The sequence below is a fragment of the Sander lucioperca genome, chromosome 16 (assembly GCF_008315115.2).
Source record: "Sander lucioperca isolate FBNREF2018 chromosome 16, SLUC_FBN_1.2, whole genome shotgun sequence".
Classification (NCBI taxonomy): domain Eukaryota; kingdom Metazoa; phylum Chordata; class Actinopteri; order Perciformes; family Percidae; genus Sander; species Sander lucioperca.
The window spans coordinates 26,573,065-26,590,019 of NC_050188.1; the positions used below are offsets into that span (position 1 = coordinate 26,573,065).

Genomic DNA, 16,955 nt, shown 5'->3' on the forward strand with positions numbered 1-16,955 from the left:
TGTGTTTCACACACCCACCAAAGTCATGTCATCTGTTCCAGCTTTGCACACAGTCACTGATATCCTCCCGCTGCTTTACCAGCCATGTGTGAACCAGAGTGGAGAATTAAAAAGGTTTTCCCCTCAAATTAAATCTAGGACTGAGCTATATAAATATGCTAATGAACGTGCAAAAGTCACACAGAGTGAATAGCAGATGAAATATGAGCTTTCACAAAAATTGGTGGCATTACTGAGCACACTTAGGCTGCAAGTTGCCTGGTAGCACGCCCATGCTTATCCAGCACTGACACAATAAGTCTCAGTCCATCTGGCCGGGGAGGCTGAACTGGCGTCTGCTACTAGAAATTATTCAAATCAGATACTCACAGCCAACCACACACTTTCATCCTTCAGTGCATTTTTACTTTCAACTTGGCACTTTTCCATGTTCCTTATGCCATGATTTCCAGTGGCTATTTCTGAATTTCTTTAGAACCCCCCTGCCCATACTCTACCTTCTTGCATTGCCTTTCTGCAGCACCTGCTTATCCACCTCCAAATGCCAATTTTGTTAACAGTATTGATTCTCACTTTCCACCATTCCCCTTTACAATATATTGTCGGGATGAGAAAGGAAATGTGTTAACATGGTAATTGTTAAAGTGTTTTTTGGTGGAAGATGGGGACATTAATAGGTATTATGACAGGTGAAACGCTGCTCCAAGGTGTTACTAACAAAGCATGGTGGCAGAGGGAGAAAAGCGAGAAGAAAAGAATGTATGTGATAAATGAATGCCACATTCTCCTCCTTCTTTTCAACCTGCACCTGTCCTCGCTCTCAGTCTCAGACAGGTTTTGTTCTGTCATGTCTTGTATAATTTTAGCTACCCTCTAACTTGGACACGCCATTATGTAAATGAAAGCCTTTATTCATCCTTTGCACATATCTCACTACTTTCTCTCAGCTGTTTCTGTGTTGGCAACATCTAATTCCTTCATTGCAGTCTTACTATGGTGGACATTGCACTACTGATGATTGATTTTGTATTTGCATAATGTCAACTGATTGGCTAGAAGAAATGGAGTTTCTGGTCAAATAACTGTTTCTATCTTGCAAACCTGAAAACTTTCACACTAGCATATCAGCCAGTAGGTAAAGTTGGAGCTTGCTTGGAAAATGTTGGTACTCAAGTAGAAGTACAGATACTTGTGTTAAAAAATACTCTGGTAAAAGTAGAAGTACTGATTTAACTTATTTACTCAAGTAAAAGTAACAAAGTACAGGCTTGGAAATTTACTTAAAGTATAAAAGTAAAAGTAGCTTTGCGAATGACAACCATTTTTTATGCAAAGCTACCTGGACCACACAAATGTTACTAGAGTGCAAGCTGAGAAACTTCAGTGGACATGGAAAAAAGGCTCTTTATATGGCATTGTCTACATTTTAAATGGATGTCTGGCAATAAGCCTAAAACATCACATATATGATTATTGTGACAGAGACTGGGACTCCAGGTTAATAAGATTCTGACTGAGTAGCAAAATATGAATTCAGTTGTGATTCTGTGAGAAATCACAGATCCAGTTTCTCTTTTTTAATCTTCCCCTTAACATTTAAAGGAATCTACATGTATGTGTGTGTGTGTGCTCAAATATGGCTTCTGGAAAGAAAATAAAGGATAAAATATGAATTACTAAACAGACATTAATTAAGAAGTTCCCCATACTTTAAGAGTTGGCTAGGAGTCATTCTTGATGCCTACTATCTCAAACATCTCTCTCATATAAGGCCAAGGATTTCTTGCTGCTTGTCTGCCGATTTCTTCATTTTCAATCATGTCGCCATCCATACTACTATGTGCTAACGTTACCACCATCAAGCCGCAATGATTTGCCGTGAATGAATGCCGCTGAATCTGTCGAGTCGTCTTGTAGTGGTGTGTCAAGTGCAACATACAGTATATTCCCATCCAATTAGATTGAATGTGGTATTGATGACGCGGAAATAACGGTAACTCCTGTGAAATTATTTGAAACTTGTCAGTAAGGACTAAATTTGGACTGTATTTAAAGCTGATTCTGGTTTCCAACTTCGCCCCAAGTGTGTCTGTTAAAACACGGACGGAGACAACTTACAACCTAGGTAACAGGTGAAGAACACAAACAACAAAATCACTAGCTAACTTACTTTAAATTTGCAAGAACTATAGACCAATACAACAACAGGCTTAAATGAACTGACAACATAAGTTATACGACTTACAGTTCTTAAGGATGCACACACAAGATCTCAACTGATTATCCTCCGGACAGCTGGTCTCTTTTTCTTTTTGCTCCGTGTTGCGCGCGCGCCCGCTCGCGATGTGAGGCGTGTGTCTGTGCTATTCTCCGACATGACGACCTCTTGTACAAAACTAAAGTAACGAGCCAATTTTGTAAAATGTAAGGAGTAGAAAGTACTGATATTCATGTTAAAATGTAAGGAGTAAAAGTAAAAAGTTTCCACAAGAAAATATAGTAAAGTAAAGTAAAAATATCTGAAAAATCTACTTGAGTACAGTAACGAAGTATTTGTACTTCGTTACTTCCCATCTCTGCCTACAGATATAGAGAAATATGATTCATAATAATTATAGCAGTTGGAATGGTGAACAGTGGCAGTTATATTAACAATAGAGATAGTGGAACTATGACTACAAATTATAGTTGTAGCAGATCAGGGCGTAGCTGGGCGATGTGGGGCAAAGTAGGGTGTAGCGGGGTGTAGTGGGGCGTGGCGGGGCATAGCAGGGCATAGCAGGGCATAGCAGGGTGTAGCGGGGCGTTGTTAAGCATAGCAGGGTGTAGCGGGGCGTTGTTAAGCATAGTAGGGTGTTGCGTGGCGTTGCAGGGCAGAGCTGATTGTCTTGGTTTGTGTTTACCACTTGCAGCCGTCTTTAAAGCCAGGAAATCTAAATCCTCAGGCTGATGGGCTCACAGACATTTTTATCTTTAAGGAACAATATGAAATGGACCCTTAATGTAACAATGATTCTTAAATTTGCCCCAAGATATATAGATTAAAAAGAAGTGAAAACTTTTAAAACCCTAAAAAAAATTTGTCAGTCTGCAGATTTAGATTTATTTCTTTATTTGAAAGGGGACAGTGAACATTAATCAACATTAAAACAATGTAAATGTGCCCGAGTTAGCTCAAAAGTGCTAATTTTCAACGGTAGTCCCCCAGCCAGATGTAAAACAGGCAGCCTTTAAAGATAATGACACAATAAAATTACATACAACTGATTGTAGTTAATAAATACAATTCATGTAAAATACTTTACTTTACTTTACTTTTTTACTTTACTATATATAAATATATATATATATAAATATAACGTTTAAATGCACACAGAAAATATTAGTACCCACAAGTTTGGCTCTCTACAAGCCATTTTTTTTGCATTCTTTTTGAATGAAAAGAATGACAAAGACTCTCTAATGGTTGCCGGCACTGTGTTCCATTGCTGAGCTGCTCTTACGGAGAAGACAGCCTGACCAAAAGCTGTCTTTCTCTGGGGGATGATGCAGTCTTCCCTCACTGCCCCTCTAGTTACCCTAACCTCACTGGATCTAAAATGTATAAAGTCACATAGTGGAGGAGGTGCTACACCATGTCTGATTTTATAAATTAAACAGATATTTTTGAATTTAATGAGATTATCCCAGGTAAGTAACTGATATTCAGAATACTACGGTGGTGGTAGTGGTATGTTTTGTTTATCCAGTATTTTTAATGTTTGTTTGTATAATATTTCTAATGGTTTTATTGTTGTAGAGTGGGTATTGGACCAGCTTATTGAACAATATGTTATGTGGGCTATAATCATTGAAAAGAAATATAATTTAGTAGCTTCTGTTGAAAGAAAGTCTCTAATGAATCTGAAGTTTGCTAGACTGAACTTAATCCTATTACTAACTTTTTTAATGTGTTTTGAAGTTAAAGTTTGAGTCTATATGTAATCCTAAATATTTATATTCTGTGACGACCTGTAGTCTTTCTCCAGATATTAAAATTTCAGGTTTTATATTTATGTTGTTTTTTGAAAAGAACATGGTAACTGTTTTAGATATGTTCAATTGCAGACAGGATTGCTCAAGCCAGATTGCGATCCATGACATGGCCTCAGTTAGTTTTGAGGCAACTTCCTCTGTGGATTTTCCATAGGCCAAGATAACTGTGTCATCTGCATACATCAAAGTGTCACAGTTCTTACACAAAGATGGTAAATCATTAATGTATAAACTGAAAAGAATTGGACCCATAATTGAACCCTGTGGAACACCAGTTGATAATAGTAAGGGGGTAGAATTATATTGGTCAATTCTTACACTTTGTGAGCGAGATGAAAGATAAGAATTAATAAGGCTAATACATTTTGAGGAAAAGTTAAATGCATGAAGTTTATGCAGTAAAACTGAATGATTAACTGTATCGAATGCTTTGCGAAGATCTAAAAAAATTGCTCCCACTATCCGTCCTTTGTCCATATTTGATTTAACCTTTTCCAAAAAATAACGTGTTGCTGTCTCTGTATAGTGATTAGCCCTAAATCCAAACTGCATTGAGTGCAAAGGAAAAGAGCTGCAATTAAGATGATTGGTGATTTGTTTAGCAACCCGATTTTCAAAGACTTTAGATACTGTTGGCAAAATGCTAACAGGTCGGTAATTAGATGTAAGAAGGGAGTTACCACCTTTAAGTATAGGAATGACACTAGCAAGTTTCCATGACTCAGGAAATTTCCCTTGATCTAGTGACACATTAATGACATATGTTAGTGGACCCATGATTGATTGACCTATTTGCTTTAGCATGAGTGTGTCCATCCCATACACGTCTTTTGCTCTTGAAGACTTAAGCTGTGTAATTGACTTTTCCACATCGGATATGGATACAGATTTTGGATATAGTGGGGGCTCAATTATCAAATCTGAACTAATCACAGGTAAGTAGTTATATTTCACAGGGAAACTTTTGGCTATGGTATCCACAGAATCAACAAAATACTCATTTATCGTCTGTGCCACTGCAGATGGATCCTGCAAAAGTATCCCATTGTTCTTTAGCTGTATTGAATTATTATTACTAGAATAATTTTTTACCTGTTAGTTTATTGATCTGTTCCCAAATCGCTTTTGAGGTTCCATTACAATTTTTAATAATAGTGATGAAAAAGTCTGCCTTTGCTTTTCGTAGTTGTCTTATCACTTTATTCCTTAACGAAGCAAATTTTTGTCTCTCGCATAGATATAGTGGAACTACACCATTAACCACCTTTAGCATTGACTTCAGGCTTTGGAATGCATTCTATATATGTGATGGATGAGTGGATGATTTCAATGTGATGAGCCAGTTTGTATGGCTCAATTAGGCTGATGTAATCTTATCATTTGCTTTCATGGATGATCAGCAAATCCTAGAGTGACTGAAATAGGATAGTCTGGCAGTATCTGTGAGCACACATCATTGCCAGTCCGATTACTGGGAGCTACTACCATCCCAGATCACTGCTTCTTCTTGATTTGATTTACTCACAGTTGGAAAGGGAAGGATTTACTCAGTCCTGAAATTCACGTGCAAAGATTACTGCTGACAGCTTCATGGTTTATTACAGCGCTACATTCTCAAATGGAGTGTTTTTTGATCATCATAAGCAGCTTTTTATCCCCCATGGTGGCACATATTTCTCATTTTCTTCTGAAGATAACAATGTCTTTTGAATGTTGCCGAGTGGGAAAAGAAGGAAGTTGTTTCAGCTGTTCCTGTATTGGTTTCCGATCAATGTGAAATCCAATTGGGGCGCAAACTGACATGCTTTATAACAGTTGTGCCACTATGATACCATGAATCCTCAGCTGGAAAGGAACTGGGAGTCAGGTTATTAATGGCAGGTGGCACGTGGCAGCGCAGGTTCCTAATTTAGCAGCTGGAAGCGCAGCACAGGCAAGACTAGACCATCTGGCACAAAGATTCCAGAGCAAGGTGAGTCTGTGTGGAGGCTTGCATTAATCAGGCTTTGTTATGGTTGTAAAGAGCTGCTCAGACTGGCCAAGGAGGGAGGAGAACAAGATGGCCATTGTTCTCCTAAAGTTCTGCAGATTAAAAGGTTTTTTTATAAGAAATGGGATGTCTGACTGTTCAATAGGACATGGACATGGACATGTTAGAATTAAAAGTCATCAACAGGTCATTTAGATGATCTAATTCAGCACCTGTTAGTGCAGTGGCATATTTGCTAACCATGGTTTAATACCCCCAAGTTGTAAGTTGTAGCTCGTTAGAATGATATGGCATTTTCATAGCTAGTACTGACAATTTGGTGGTTGATATTCCCTGCCAATATTGTCAGCATTTTCCATATACCCTCATTTGACTTGCCAATTCGCCTGCCTTCATTTTTTAATTTTATACATGTTAGTGGTGTGGCTCGAGGGATGGCCATGTGGGTTGTTGGTTTCATAGTGAAATATCGATAAGAACTATTGGAATGTGAATAGGAATGAAGTTTTGTACTGATCTTCATGGTTCATGGTTATTATATTTCCTCTGGGTGTGACGAGACACCCAGCTCACAAGACGAGACACTTTTTTACAGAAAACTTCAATGAAGAAATAAGACATAGTTAAAAATAGTCCTTTATTCAATCGAAAGTCACAAAATGAAAACCGAGTACTGAAAGGTTTTGCCATAAACTGAAATGAATGGCTTCTCTCCTGTGTAACTAACAGTTACACCGCTACTTATTCCATATATATGGTGGAAAGAGTCTCTTCACTCAGAGAACCAGGGTTACAAAGTAACCAAGTGTTTTCTGGCAGTAGTTGAGACCGTTGAGACCAAATGTTTTGTACTTGAATTTGTCATTGTACAATAGACAGAGAGAAATAAAGCTTATTTCACTATTGTTTCACATTGATTACGTTCTAAAGCACAAATAAATTACCATCAAACACTCAACAGATGAGTTTTGTGAAGACAGATGCTCTTTACGCCTCCTCTGCATTTTATTTATAAACAAGGAAGTAAGCTACTCTAGTATTGATTTATGACCATTATAGGACGATCGGAGAACATTTCTCTTTGTTTAATATCATTAAAAGTAAAGTTGGGTTTTGCTGTCCACTTCTTTTAATAGAGAAAGAGAGTGGTCGGCGCAAGACAGGGCCACAGTCAACTGCACGCTGCAGACGCATGTGTGTCTCGGCCAAGAGAGAGAGAGAGAGAGAGAGAGAGAGAGAGAGAGAGAGAGAGGGGAGAGAGAGAGAGGGGAGAGAGAGAGAGAGGGGAGAGAGAGAGAGAGAAGGGGGGAGAGAGAGAGAGGGGGAGAGAGAAAGAGAGAGAGAGAGAGCAAAAGTAAACTCGGAGTCAACTTTGGAGATCTATGCTAATTTCAAGGCTCCTGCTCTGCACTTGTGTACTGATATCGCGAGACACTTTTTACCTCATCACCTTTAATCTCGCGAGATCTCGTGGGGACGAGATCTCCTCACACCTCTAATATTTACAGTAATGACTTTGATGATCTCCAGACTTAAGACCACCTGAAGGTTGACATTTTTGCTTCAATTGTGAATGTCAAAACTGTTACATGGATTGCCAATATTTTGGTTTCTGACCAAATACCAGCTAAATTAATCACATTCTGTTTATCCTCAGCTGTACGTTGTGTTTAAGGCTAACTTGCAATGCTATGGAGAAAAGTGGGTAACTGCCCCAGGGCTCCAGGGCTGTATAATATACAGGGAGGACATGTCTTTGTAGTGATACTTGGTAGATTCAAGCTAAAAGTATACCTATTTTTGGGTGGGGGCAGTAGGTGATTTGTTAAAGGGGTGATAGAATGCAAAACCGAGTTTACCTTGTCATAGTTGAATAACGAGAGTTCGTGGGTAAATAGGACATACAGAGAACCTCAAAATCGTTTGACATCCCTTTCCTCTGCAAATCTCACAATTTGAAACTGCCTCTGAAAACGGGCGAATCCCAACAAAGCTAATAGTTGACGTAAACTCGGTGGCTGTACCTTATTTGGCTCTGGTCTGTACCTTTGTCACGCCCCAACATTTACATAGCTACAGACCACTGGTCTGAGACCAGCTGGTGTTCTAAATGTAGGTCAAGTAGATCTCACACACTAGTTTAGCTGCAAGCTGTGCATTTCCACGGGAATTACAAAGAAGAAAGTTTGGAAGTTTTTCAAGGATATTGAAAATGAACCACGGTCGTAAATGCAGTGTTCCAGGCTGTACAGGGAATGCTGACACTTTTCACATTTCATTGCGAGCTGCCGCCGGTCATGGTGCTCCAGGTAAGTGGTAGTTAGTGGTTCAGTTACCCCAGAAAACATGACTGTGCGCTGGGTACAGAGCACCATGCTGCCGGTCGTGGAGCTCCGTCAGGTCAGCTGAGTAACTGTGAGTGTGGCAGACATTTTACCTGATGTTAATAAATGAAGTTATGTTTTCATTTATATTGCAATGTAAATAATACACTTAACCAGTAGCCTAGCGGAGTGGCAATCGGGAGAGTCTGGACTTTTCCCGGTGGGCCGGTAGTGTTTTGAGGACGTGAGGGCCGGTCGCTGCCCACTGGTGAAACTGTGCAGCCTCTGCTCAACCCGTACGGCTGCAGCAGTGGGCATCATTAGACTCACACACTGTCACATACTGTTAACGTTTAACTTTCAAACATGCGGGCTGCCCAGCCACGGGAAATGGAGTGGGAGTTGTGGATCTAACGCAGCGGCGCAGAGGACTTGCAATGGGTGGTGCACAGCTGGGACTGCTGCTGGAGCTACTACTGCTGCTGGAGCTGCTGCTGGAGCTACTACTGCTGCTGGAGCTGCTGCTGCTGCTGCTCTCTGTCTGTGGGCTTCACTCTCCGCTTAATGTCCCCGCGCTGAGACACTGAACTAGTGGAGCTTTTTTATGTCCCAAGGGTAATGTTACCACAACGCCAGTTGTAATGAAAGTGTCGAAACTTTGCATTGGTGTCTGTGCGTGCGCTACACACTGGAGGATGACTAAATTGTAACTAAACTGAGTCTCTGGTGCTTTGTACAGTAACATTAGTTGATGAGTTTAGCGACTTTTTTCACAAAAGCGACTAGCGACAAATCTGGCGACTTTCTGTAGAAAAGACGCCAGTATTGTCGAGCACGCGAGGAATTTCTCTCCTGTGGCCGCCAAAACAGTCACCTCGCTCTTCTGTTCTGTGAGGAGCAGAGGAGCCAGCGCCGTATGCTCAGAGGAGCAGCCCCTCCCTTCTCTCTTCATATGCAGCAACAATGCCTTGTTGTAAACCAACCAATCAGCACGTAGCTCATCTAAAAATTCATGAGCATACCATATAAGGGAGAAAACCTCTTGTTTCACTCTAGGGCTATTTCACAGGTTGCATTAGAGAGCATAGAACAGCACCCGGGCCATTTTCAGCACAACCAATGCTACATACCCTATTAGGAGACCTTAAGGAACAGTGTGAAATACCCTGTATAATCACCCCTTTAATTTATAACAGAGGGGACTAGCAAAGCGCCCCAAGAATGATTATTTTGGTTCTGTTTTTTTTAAATAATAAAGTCTTGGGCAGGTAGTATCCAGCACTGGTTGGTTTTTAAGTGGTCAGTTTCAAAACTAGTGCAACAACATTTTGCCATGCTAATTAGAAAAAGCATATACTCAGGGTTTTTCGTGTATAGAAGAAGTTTTGGTGCCCTCCAAAGAGGTTTTAGCCAGCGCCAAGGGAAAATCACATAAATCCAAAATAAGAAGATAACTGAGAATAAAAACAGCAATTCAAATCCTCTCTGAAAGTGTTTAATACCAATTTACCAAACTGTTGAATGAACAGAACAAAAATATGAGCACTATAAGGATCTCACTTTTACTGTCCAGAGTCTCCCGGCAAACTTAACGGTAGTATTAACCAGTTTTGTTAATTCACTCAAGCATAATAAACATTTTCGTTTATGAAATGGTCAGAAATAACAGTAAAATGCATAGATTTATGTCAAATAAGGCAACACAGACTTACTATCATGTGTAGTCACCCCCAAAGGCCCATGCTGAGTCAGGAAAAACCCTGTCACTCGCTTGACAGTTGGTGTGCTGACGTTAGCATTCAGCTCATAGCACCGCTTACACTCCTAATTACCAGGTATCTTGAATGCCTTGAATTTTTCCGCTGTTTCTTAAGGATGTGGGAATTTCCTTCAGTGACATCCTTAAAATATTATAGCTGTGTTAAAATATTCTTCAACAGCTAATCGCAAAGACCCTTGCAAAGTGCTGGGTATGCAGGTTCGATGGAGGCATACCCAAACACATATAGAAGCACGGGTAGGGTATAGTGGAATATTCAGAGGAGTGTGGTAATTAATCACTGTCTTCACAGCCAGTCAGATTACAGTCCTTATACATTTTACTCAACTGTGCCAGTCACAGTAGGGCCTGACAGAGATGATTCATGAAATAGAGGGCAGGGTGCAGAAAGTAGAAAAATAATAATATTGTTCTGAAGGTTCAGAATTGCAATATGATAACATGTGACACCACAGGTCTGCAGCCAGAGGTAGATGGCTTTTAAAGTTTAATTTGTTGAGAGTTTTGCACATTTTGATTTTGCAGTCCTGTCAATCCCTTCCCACCACAAGCTCTTTACTTTTACTTCCGAACCATACCAAGGAGGGCCCCAAGCCATTAGTTCCAAGGTTCTAAAAAGTTTAAACACAACCGGCAGTTCTTTGTAAAGCTATAGTGGATAGTTTCTGTCTCCCCCATGAGGAATTCTAATTAATGACAACAACACTGTCGGCGCGTCAACATGATACAAGCCTTCTGTGATCGCGCACCACCCCCACCCCTCCTCCACACAGTTGCTAGTATGCGAGGAGGACACGGAGGATTAAAAAAACATGGACTCTTCAGAAGAGGACATTATCTTTACTCAAGTTTCTGCGTGGGAAAGTCACAGGAGGACACAATCTTCTGAACATAGTCATACTGAGAGTTTTGTAGAGCTGATAGTATTAATTAACTTTGTAACAATTCATTTGGCAATGGCTTGAAGGTAACACTAATGTTCATTAATTTCAAAAAGTTAGCTTTAATACTAACAATGTTGATGCCTCTAAAAGGACATGGATAACCTGTGTCCTACAGTTAGCTCTTACTTGTGAGAGCATCTTGATTTATAACTGACATTTGGTTTAATTAATAGTCTTGCATGCAAAATGACCATTTGATGGTAATACAACGTGTAATGACGTGATTAGTACTCATGTTGCATGGGAATTGTGCAGGTCACCAAGTGCCATTGGATTTCCAATCTGATGGTCCGATCCAACAGCGTGTTTGGATGTGCCGATTCAATGTTCCAGTTTTTATTGTTCTCTACATGAATACATGTTTAGCAAACGTAAAGAAAAGCACATCAAACTATGTAAAATCATTAGAAAATGATATGATGTTAATGCATTTGACATATCAAGCGTTCTTGTGTTACGGGGGTACTCAAGGACATGCCACATGTATGCATATTTAAGCGACACTATTAAAGGACGCACCTTTGGCCAAATGGAGGCAATTTGCATGTGAATGAGGTTCAGTCCTGTCGTGGCTCAGCGAGAATGATTCATCAGCCTGATGACCTTGCAGAGAGTCACCTACAGCTGTTTGGAGCAAATTGAAGACTGGCCTGCTGTGCTGGGAAGAAAAAAAACCTTTGTTGTTTCAAAGTTGTCTGGTTTTGGAAGATGTGGGGTTTGGGGGTGAGTGCTGTAAATAAAATAGCAAACTGTTTGCAAAAGGCTTGGCTTTGATGTTGAGGATTTGTTTCTGGGGGATATGGAATTCCAAAGGCAGGGGTATAGGAGACCTTAAAGACCAACTCATGTAATTTTAAGAAAAAATGTTTACACATTTTCATGTCTTTGTGGTTTGTTCTGTTAAACTATGCATATTTCACATAACTTTGAAGATTAGAGTTGAAATTCTGTTGTCCCTGCACAGTATATATGAATGCTCTTCTCTACAGCTTTGAAACTGAATGGAAGGTCCTGATGTATAAGTTAGAAACTCATATTATAAAATATGAAAATAATATGGTCAACATCTAAGCAACCTGAGTTAATTCCCTGAGTGTGATTCACATGTCAAACAGTGTTTGTCGGATTATTAATGACAAGAACTGTGACAACTCAATCTGGACAATTTGTGGATTTTCATGTTTAATGTCCCTAGTTTTTTTATTCACTTTCATTTTACTGTATTTTGTTACATGTTGCTGTGAAAAAAAGTTAGATCACATAACATCATTCCTACAATGCTGTACAGTACAGTGTGTTACATAGCTCTTGTCATTTTCTCCAAAGCAGTGCGACCAATGGACAGTGATCTGTGTCTGGGTATCTCCCCAAACACCACCCAGCTCTGCCATATCAGCTGTCCTGTTGAGTGTGAGGTGTCTTCGTGGACTGCCTGGGGACCCTGCACCTATGAAAACTGCCAGGACCAGGCAGCCAAAAAAGGTAAGAATTCAATGTGAGAATATTGTCTCATAAAGTAGTTAATGGAATTCTATAGGGATCTCTGATGTAGGGCCTTGTTTTCTCAAAACTGGGCCCATGTGATTTCATACCAATGGATGGATACATATCTAAATTGCCCTTTGCATACACACAACCTCAGGCTACATCTACACTACTAAGTGTCTTTTAAAAACAAATATCTTTTGCCATGTTTACACCTCACGTCCACACTACTCCGATGTTGTCAAGCCCCTAAAATGGAAACATTTGAAAACACTGTTGCCCCCATTTTGGGGTTGCTTAGAAGCCTGGTTGGGCACAAACGGAGACCTTTGTGTTATGTGTGTAGGGAATAAAAGGACCCAATCGCAGAGAGATCAGACAGGCAGGCAGGAGAAAGTTGAAGACGAGGATTTATTGATAAAACACAAAAATAAACCAAGGAATTCCTGAGCGCAGCAGCAGGCAAAAAAAACAATACCAAAAATGAAGACAAAGATAATCCAAAAAACCAAGGGAGTTCAAAAAACTGGAAAAAACAAGAAGCACAGAAACTGACGACAGCTGACACTGGGAGATACGACAGGAACAAAAACACGGGATCACAGAGACTGGAAAAACTCACAGGGAATAAAAAAAAATGCAGGGAAGATAACAAACACAGGCACACTTACTGAAACACACCGACAGGACACAAAATGATCTAACACCGGACAAGGGGAAGACAAAGACTAAATACACAGGGTAACAAGGAAACACAAGACAGGTGACACAAGGCTGGGAAACAGGTGGAACACATTAGGGCAATCATAAGGGTGGGAAAACACAGGAAGTAAAACAAGACAAGACAGAAAACCAGACTGTCAAAATAAAACAGGAAACAGGGCAAAAATACAAAACAGATAAAACAAATTACCACAATAAAACAAAACACAGAACAACAAACCAAACCCATAACAGTACCCCAAGGGACAGATCCCAGATGTCCAAAAAACAAACAAGAAAACAGAAATCCAGGGAGTGTGGAGGGGGTCCGGAGGAAGGACGTCCCAAACAGTCAAAATAAATCAACCCCGGAGGGGCGAGGGAAGGCACAAGAGTCGCACGTGGCAAGGGAAATTGAGGACAGTGGGTCCTAGGGAACTGAGGACAGAGGGGCCTGGGCACCGAGGTGCTGCGGCCAACTAGGTCTGGGGTCCAGGACTGCGGGCAGCAGCGAAGGTAGAACCCCTAGGGCGGCCGAGCAGGCTATTTAGGACCTTCAGGAGGTCGAGCAGGACGGCGAAGCCTCTCAGGCGGCCGAACAGGTCGGCGAAGGTACAGCCCCTCAGGCAGCCGAGCAGGACGTTGAGGGCGGGGCCCCTCTAGAGGCCGTTTGCAAAGGCGAAAGGGGCAGTCCCTGGGGCAGTCTCTGGGGCGCCGGAGACTGGCATAGTCACTGGTTTGCCCGTAAGCGAACACTCTGGGAGAGCGGTCGACGTGGTGGTTCTAGGCGGCTGCACGTCAGTGGCGGTTCTGGGCGGCTGCATGTCAGCGGCGATTCTGGGTGGTGCACTTCAGTGGCGGTTCAGGGCAGCTGCACGTCAGCGGTGGTTCTGGGCGGCTGCACGTCAGCGGAGGTTCTGAGCAGCTGCACGTCAGCTGGGGTCCAGGGAGGCCACTACCCAGCCGAGGATCAGGGAGGCCGCTAACCAGCTAAGGATCAGGGAGGCCACCACCAGATCAACAGTCTCATCCCTATCCACTTTAATCATTTATTTATTCATAATATTTAGTATTATTAATCTGAATCTGCAAAGGAAGCTAAACAATAAATAGTGAAGTAAAAGGTAGGCTACAATTATAGGCCTACTTGACTCAGAATTGTAGGAGAAGTATAAAGTAGGAGAAAAAAATTAAAAAATTAAAGTATCTACCTTATTGTATTGACCGCTGATAAATGTAATGCTAATACTTACGTGTAGCAAGTCAGACAATAATTGCAGACATGTTTGTATCTGCCAGTTGCTCGGACACACGGCTGTCCGCGCTGACGCCCATTACCTGTTGGGAGATGTTGTCTGTACCGTCTCTGGTTCTGGCTCTGACCACGGGAACAGTGACAGGACAGCACCCCGTTTCAACACAGCGTAATATATCCATCTAGGTCTATGTATTACCATCTCGCAAATGTAGAGTCAGTCTCTGCAGTCATCTCAACCATCCAATCCCAGCAAGAGGAAAAGTAACTCTTTTACTCGCTGACTTTTTTTTCTGCCAAAATGTTTCGCGGTGTTGGTGAATTGTTATGTGTTTTATCTTGTGTTACTGAGATTGTAATGGGTATAATATCACAGAATTGTTTTTAGTAATGCGTTTTGTTACTGCGTTACAGCAAAAAAGAATACATTACTGTACTGTTACTTTTGTAGCACGTTACTCCCAACACTGGCCCTGACACACCACGCATAAGACAGGAAAGAAGTGGCAACTCTGGTGTGGCTCGCCTTCACATCGCCTGGGTGTTGGTCAAAAAGTTGCACATTGCACCAAAAAGACTACAGCCATAGTTTTTAGTTTTACAGTTTTACTTTAGCTAGCCTGCTTTCTAGGGGGCTCAGTTGTCAGTCTAGCACCAACCACGGTGCAGAGGGAGAGAGGAAGAGACGTCTCCAGTGTTTAGATGAAGTTTTACGGTTTACAATGTGTAGTAAATGTAGTTTCAAAATACATGCTTATGTTGAAAAAATTAGTTAGTTATCTCAGTGTATGTTTGCCCATATGGACATAATGTTCAAAAAATAGATATTCCAATAGTTAGAACCTCTGTGTTTTTTTAGAAGGGACAATCAAACGTCATGTTTGGCCAGTTTTGATAGCCCTATTGGATTAATCAGATTAGATGAAGATTCAAAATGAGATGAGCCTTCTGTCCCCTGTTGACTTCAGTCGTTTGCTTGCTTTCTTCACTAGCGCTTTTCTTGTTGTGCACTAATTCGCTTAAGCTAGCCAATAAGATGGATTCCTCTCTGTCAAAAAATGCAGATGAGGGCCGTTAAAACTCTTGTGAGTTTTTATCTCAAAATGCCGCTTAAAAATTAAAACGCAGTAGTGTAAATGTAGCCTCAGTTTCACCATCTCTTCTTTAGTGCAAGCACGCTCACTTGAATTCAGAAAATAACAAATAAGCAAACAATAAAAATGGACTAACGGACAAAAATTGCATAATGACTGGCTACCACTGGCTTTGTGTCGACATAATGATGTGACTGAAGGCTTTTCCTATCTTAAATTTGATCAATTTTATCTGTGTTTGTCTAGGAGGGGTTTTACCTCACATGGTGTGTTTCACTGTGGGCCACCATTGGCACATAGTAACTCAACCAATGGCACGCTAGCAATAAGTGTGCAAGAGAGGTTTTTTTGTTTTTTTTTCAATCTGCACGCCAAATGACCACTTTGACAGCCATTGGCAGGAACACAGCCTGTTATTTACGGTAGTTTGATTGACTTTTTCCCCATCTGCATTCCGCAAAGATCCGCCCTACTCTGCCTCTGATTGGCTAGTACCCGTTGCCTTCTTTACAGAAGGTGGCGCGAAGGAAAGTAGTGGCAGTAGTTGTAGTAACCCGAAAGGAGCAGGCTCAGTAGATGATGGCAGGCTTAATGCTGATGGCACACTGATTAACAAGAACATTTTAAAATGGCACTTCACATTAAAACGGTTGCCGACCCATGCTTTAATGTATGGCACTATGTCAAGTTAATAATGTGATAAATAAGTGCGTGGAATTTCCTACCTTTTGTCTCTCCTGTCGAACTGACTTTTGGTACCTGAACAATACTGATGATGTTCCAATCCTCCTGAATTTTTAGGGGAATTTCCTGTCAGTTGCCGAACGTACTATATACTGTATATTGCTTATATGTACAGTACATCCCACATTTGTACATGCAGGTCTTATTATGTACAAATGCAACTAAACTAAACCTTATGTGTTTCTGGATGTATCTTCTATTGTACCATGTTAGTATTAATCATTAAATATCAAACTTTTATTGTAACAAAGTCAAAATCCTGGCCTTGTGACAGCAGCAGAGGAGTGCTCTGCTGCTGTCGGTTGGAGTGGGAGCCAAAATCGTCATCTTCTCTGCCTATTTGTAGGCTGTTGTAGCAGGTTGTGCTAGTCCATGAGTGGGGTTGACGCGGTTGCTGCTTCAGCCCTTAATTATCCCTGGAACAGCGGCGTCTGCCATGACTAATGCATGTTGACTCTACCTTAATGAAGCGCCTCAAATGAAAGGGACGCGCTTGATATTCTCATCCATGCATCTTAATGATGGATCCGCTTCCTCATTTTCTCAATACTCTACTTCTGTTCTTGCTGTCGTCTGCTGTACATAATGGAAATAATGTGAGC

The 16,955-nt window shown here is 41.0% G+C and overlaps 1 protein-coding gene across 3 annotated transcripts in view; it reads left to right on the forward strand.

The window, feature by feature from the left end:
- Positions 1 to 16,955, forward strand: part of thsd7aa (thrombospondin, type I, domain containing 7Aa) — a 209,529-nt gene that overhangs the window by 83,938 nt on the left and 108,636 nt on the right. For 2 of the 3 annotated variants that reach the window (XM_031278516.2, XM_031278515.2), the window contains exon 5: positions 12,400 to 12,555. In XM_031278516.2, the coding sequence (XP_031134376.1) occupies positions 12,400 to 12,555 (156 nt within the window). The remainder of the gene's footprint in view (positions 1 to 12,399; positions 12,556 to 16,955) is intronic. The other variant, XM_035993166.1, reaches the window with a different exon arrangement.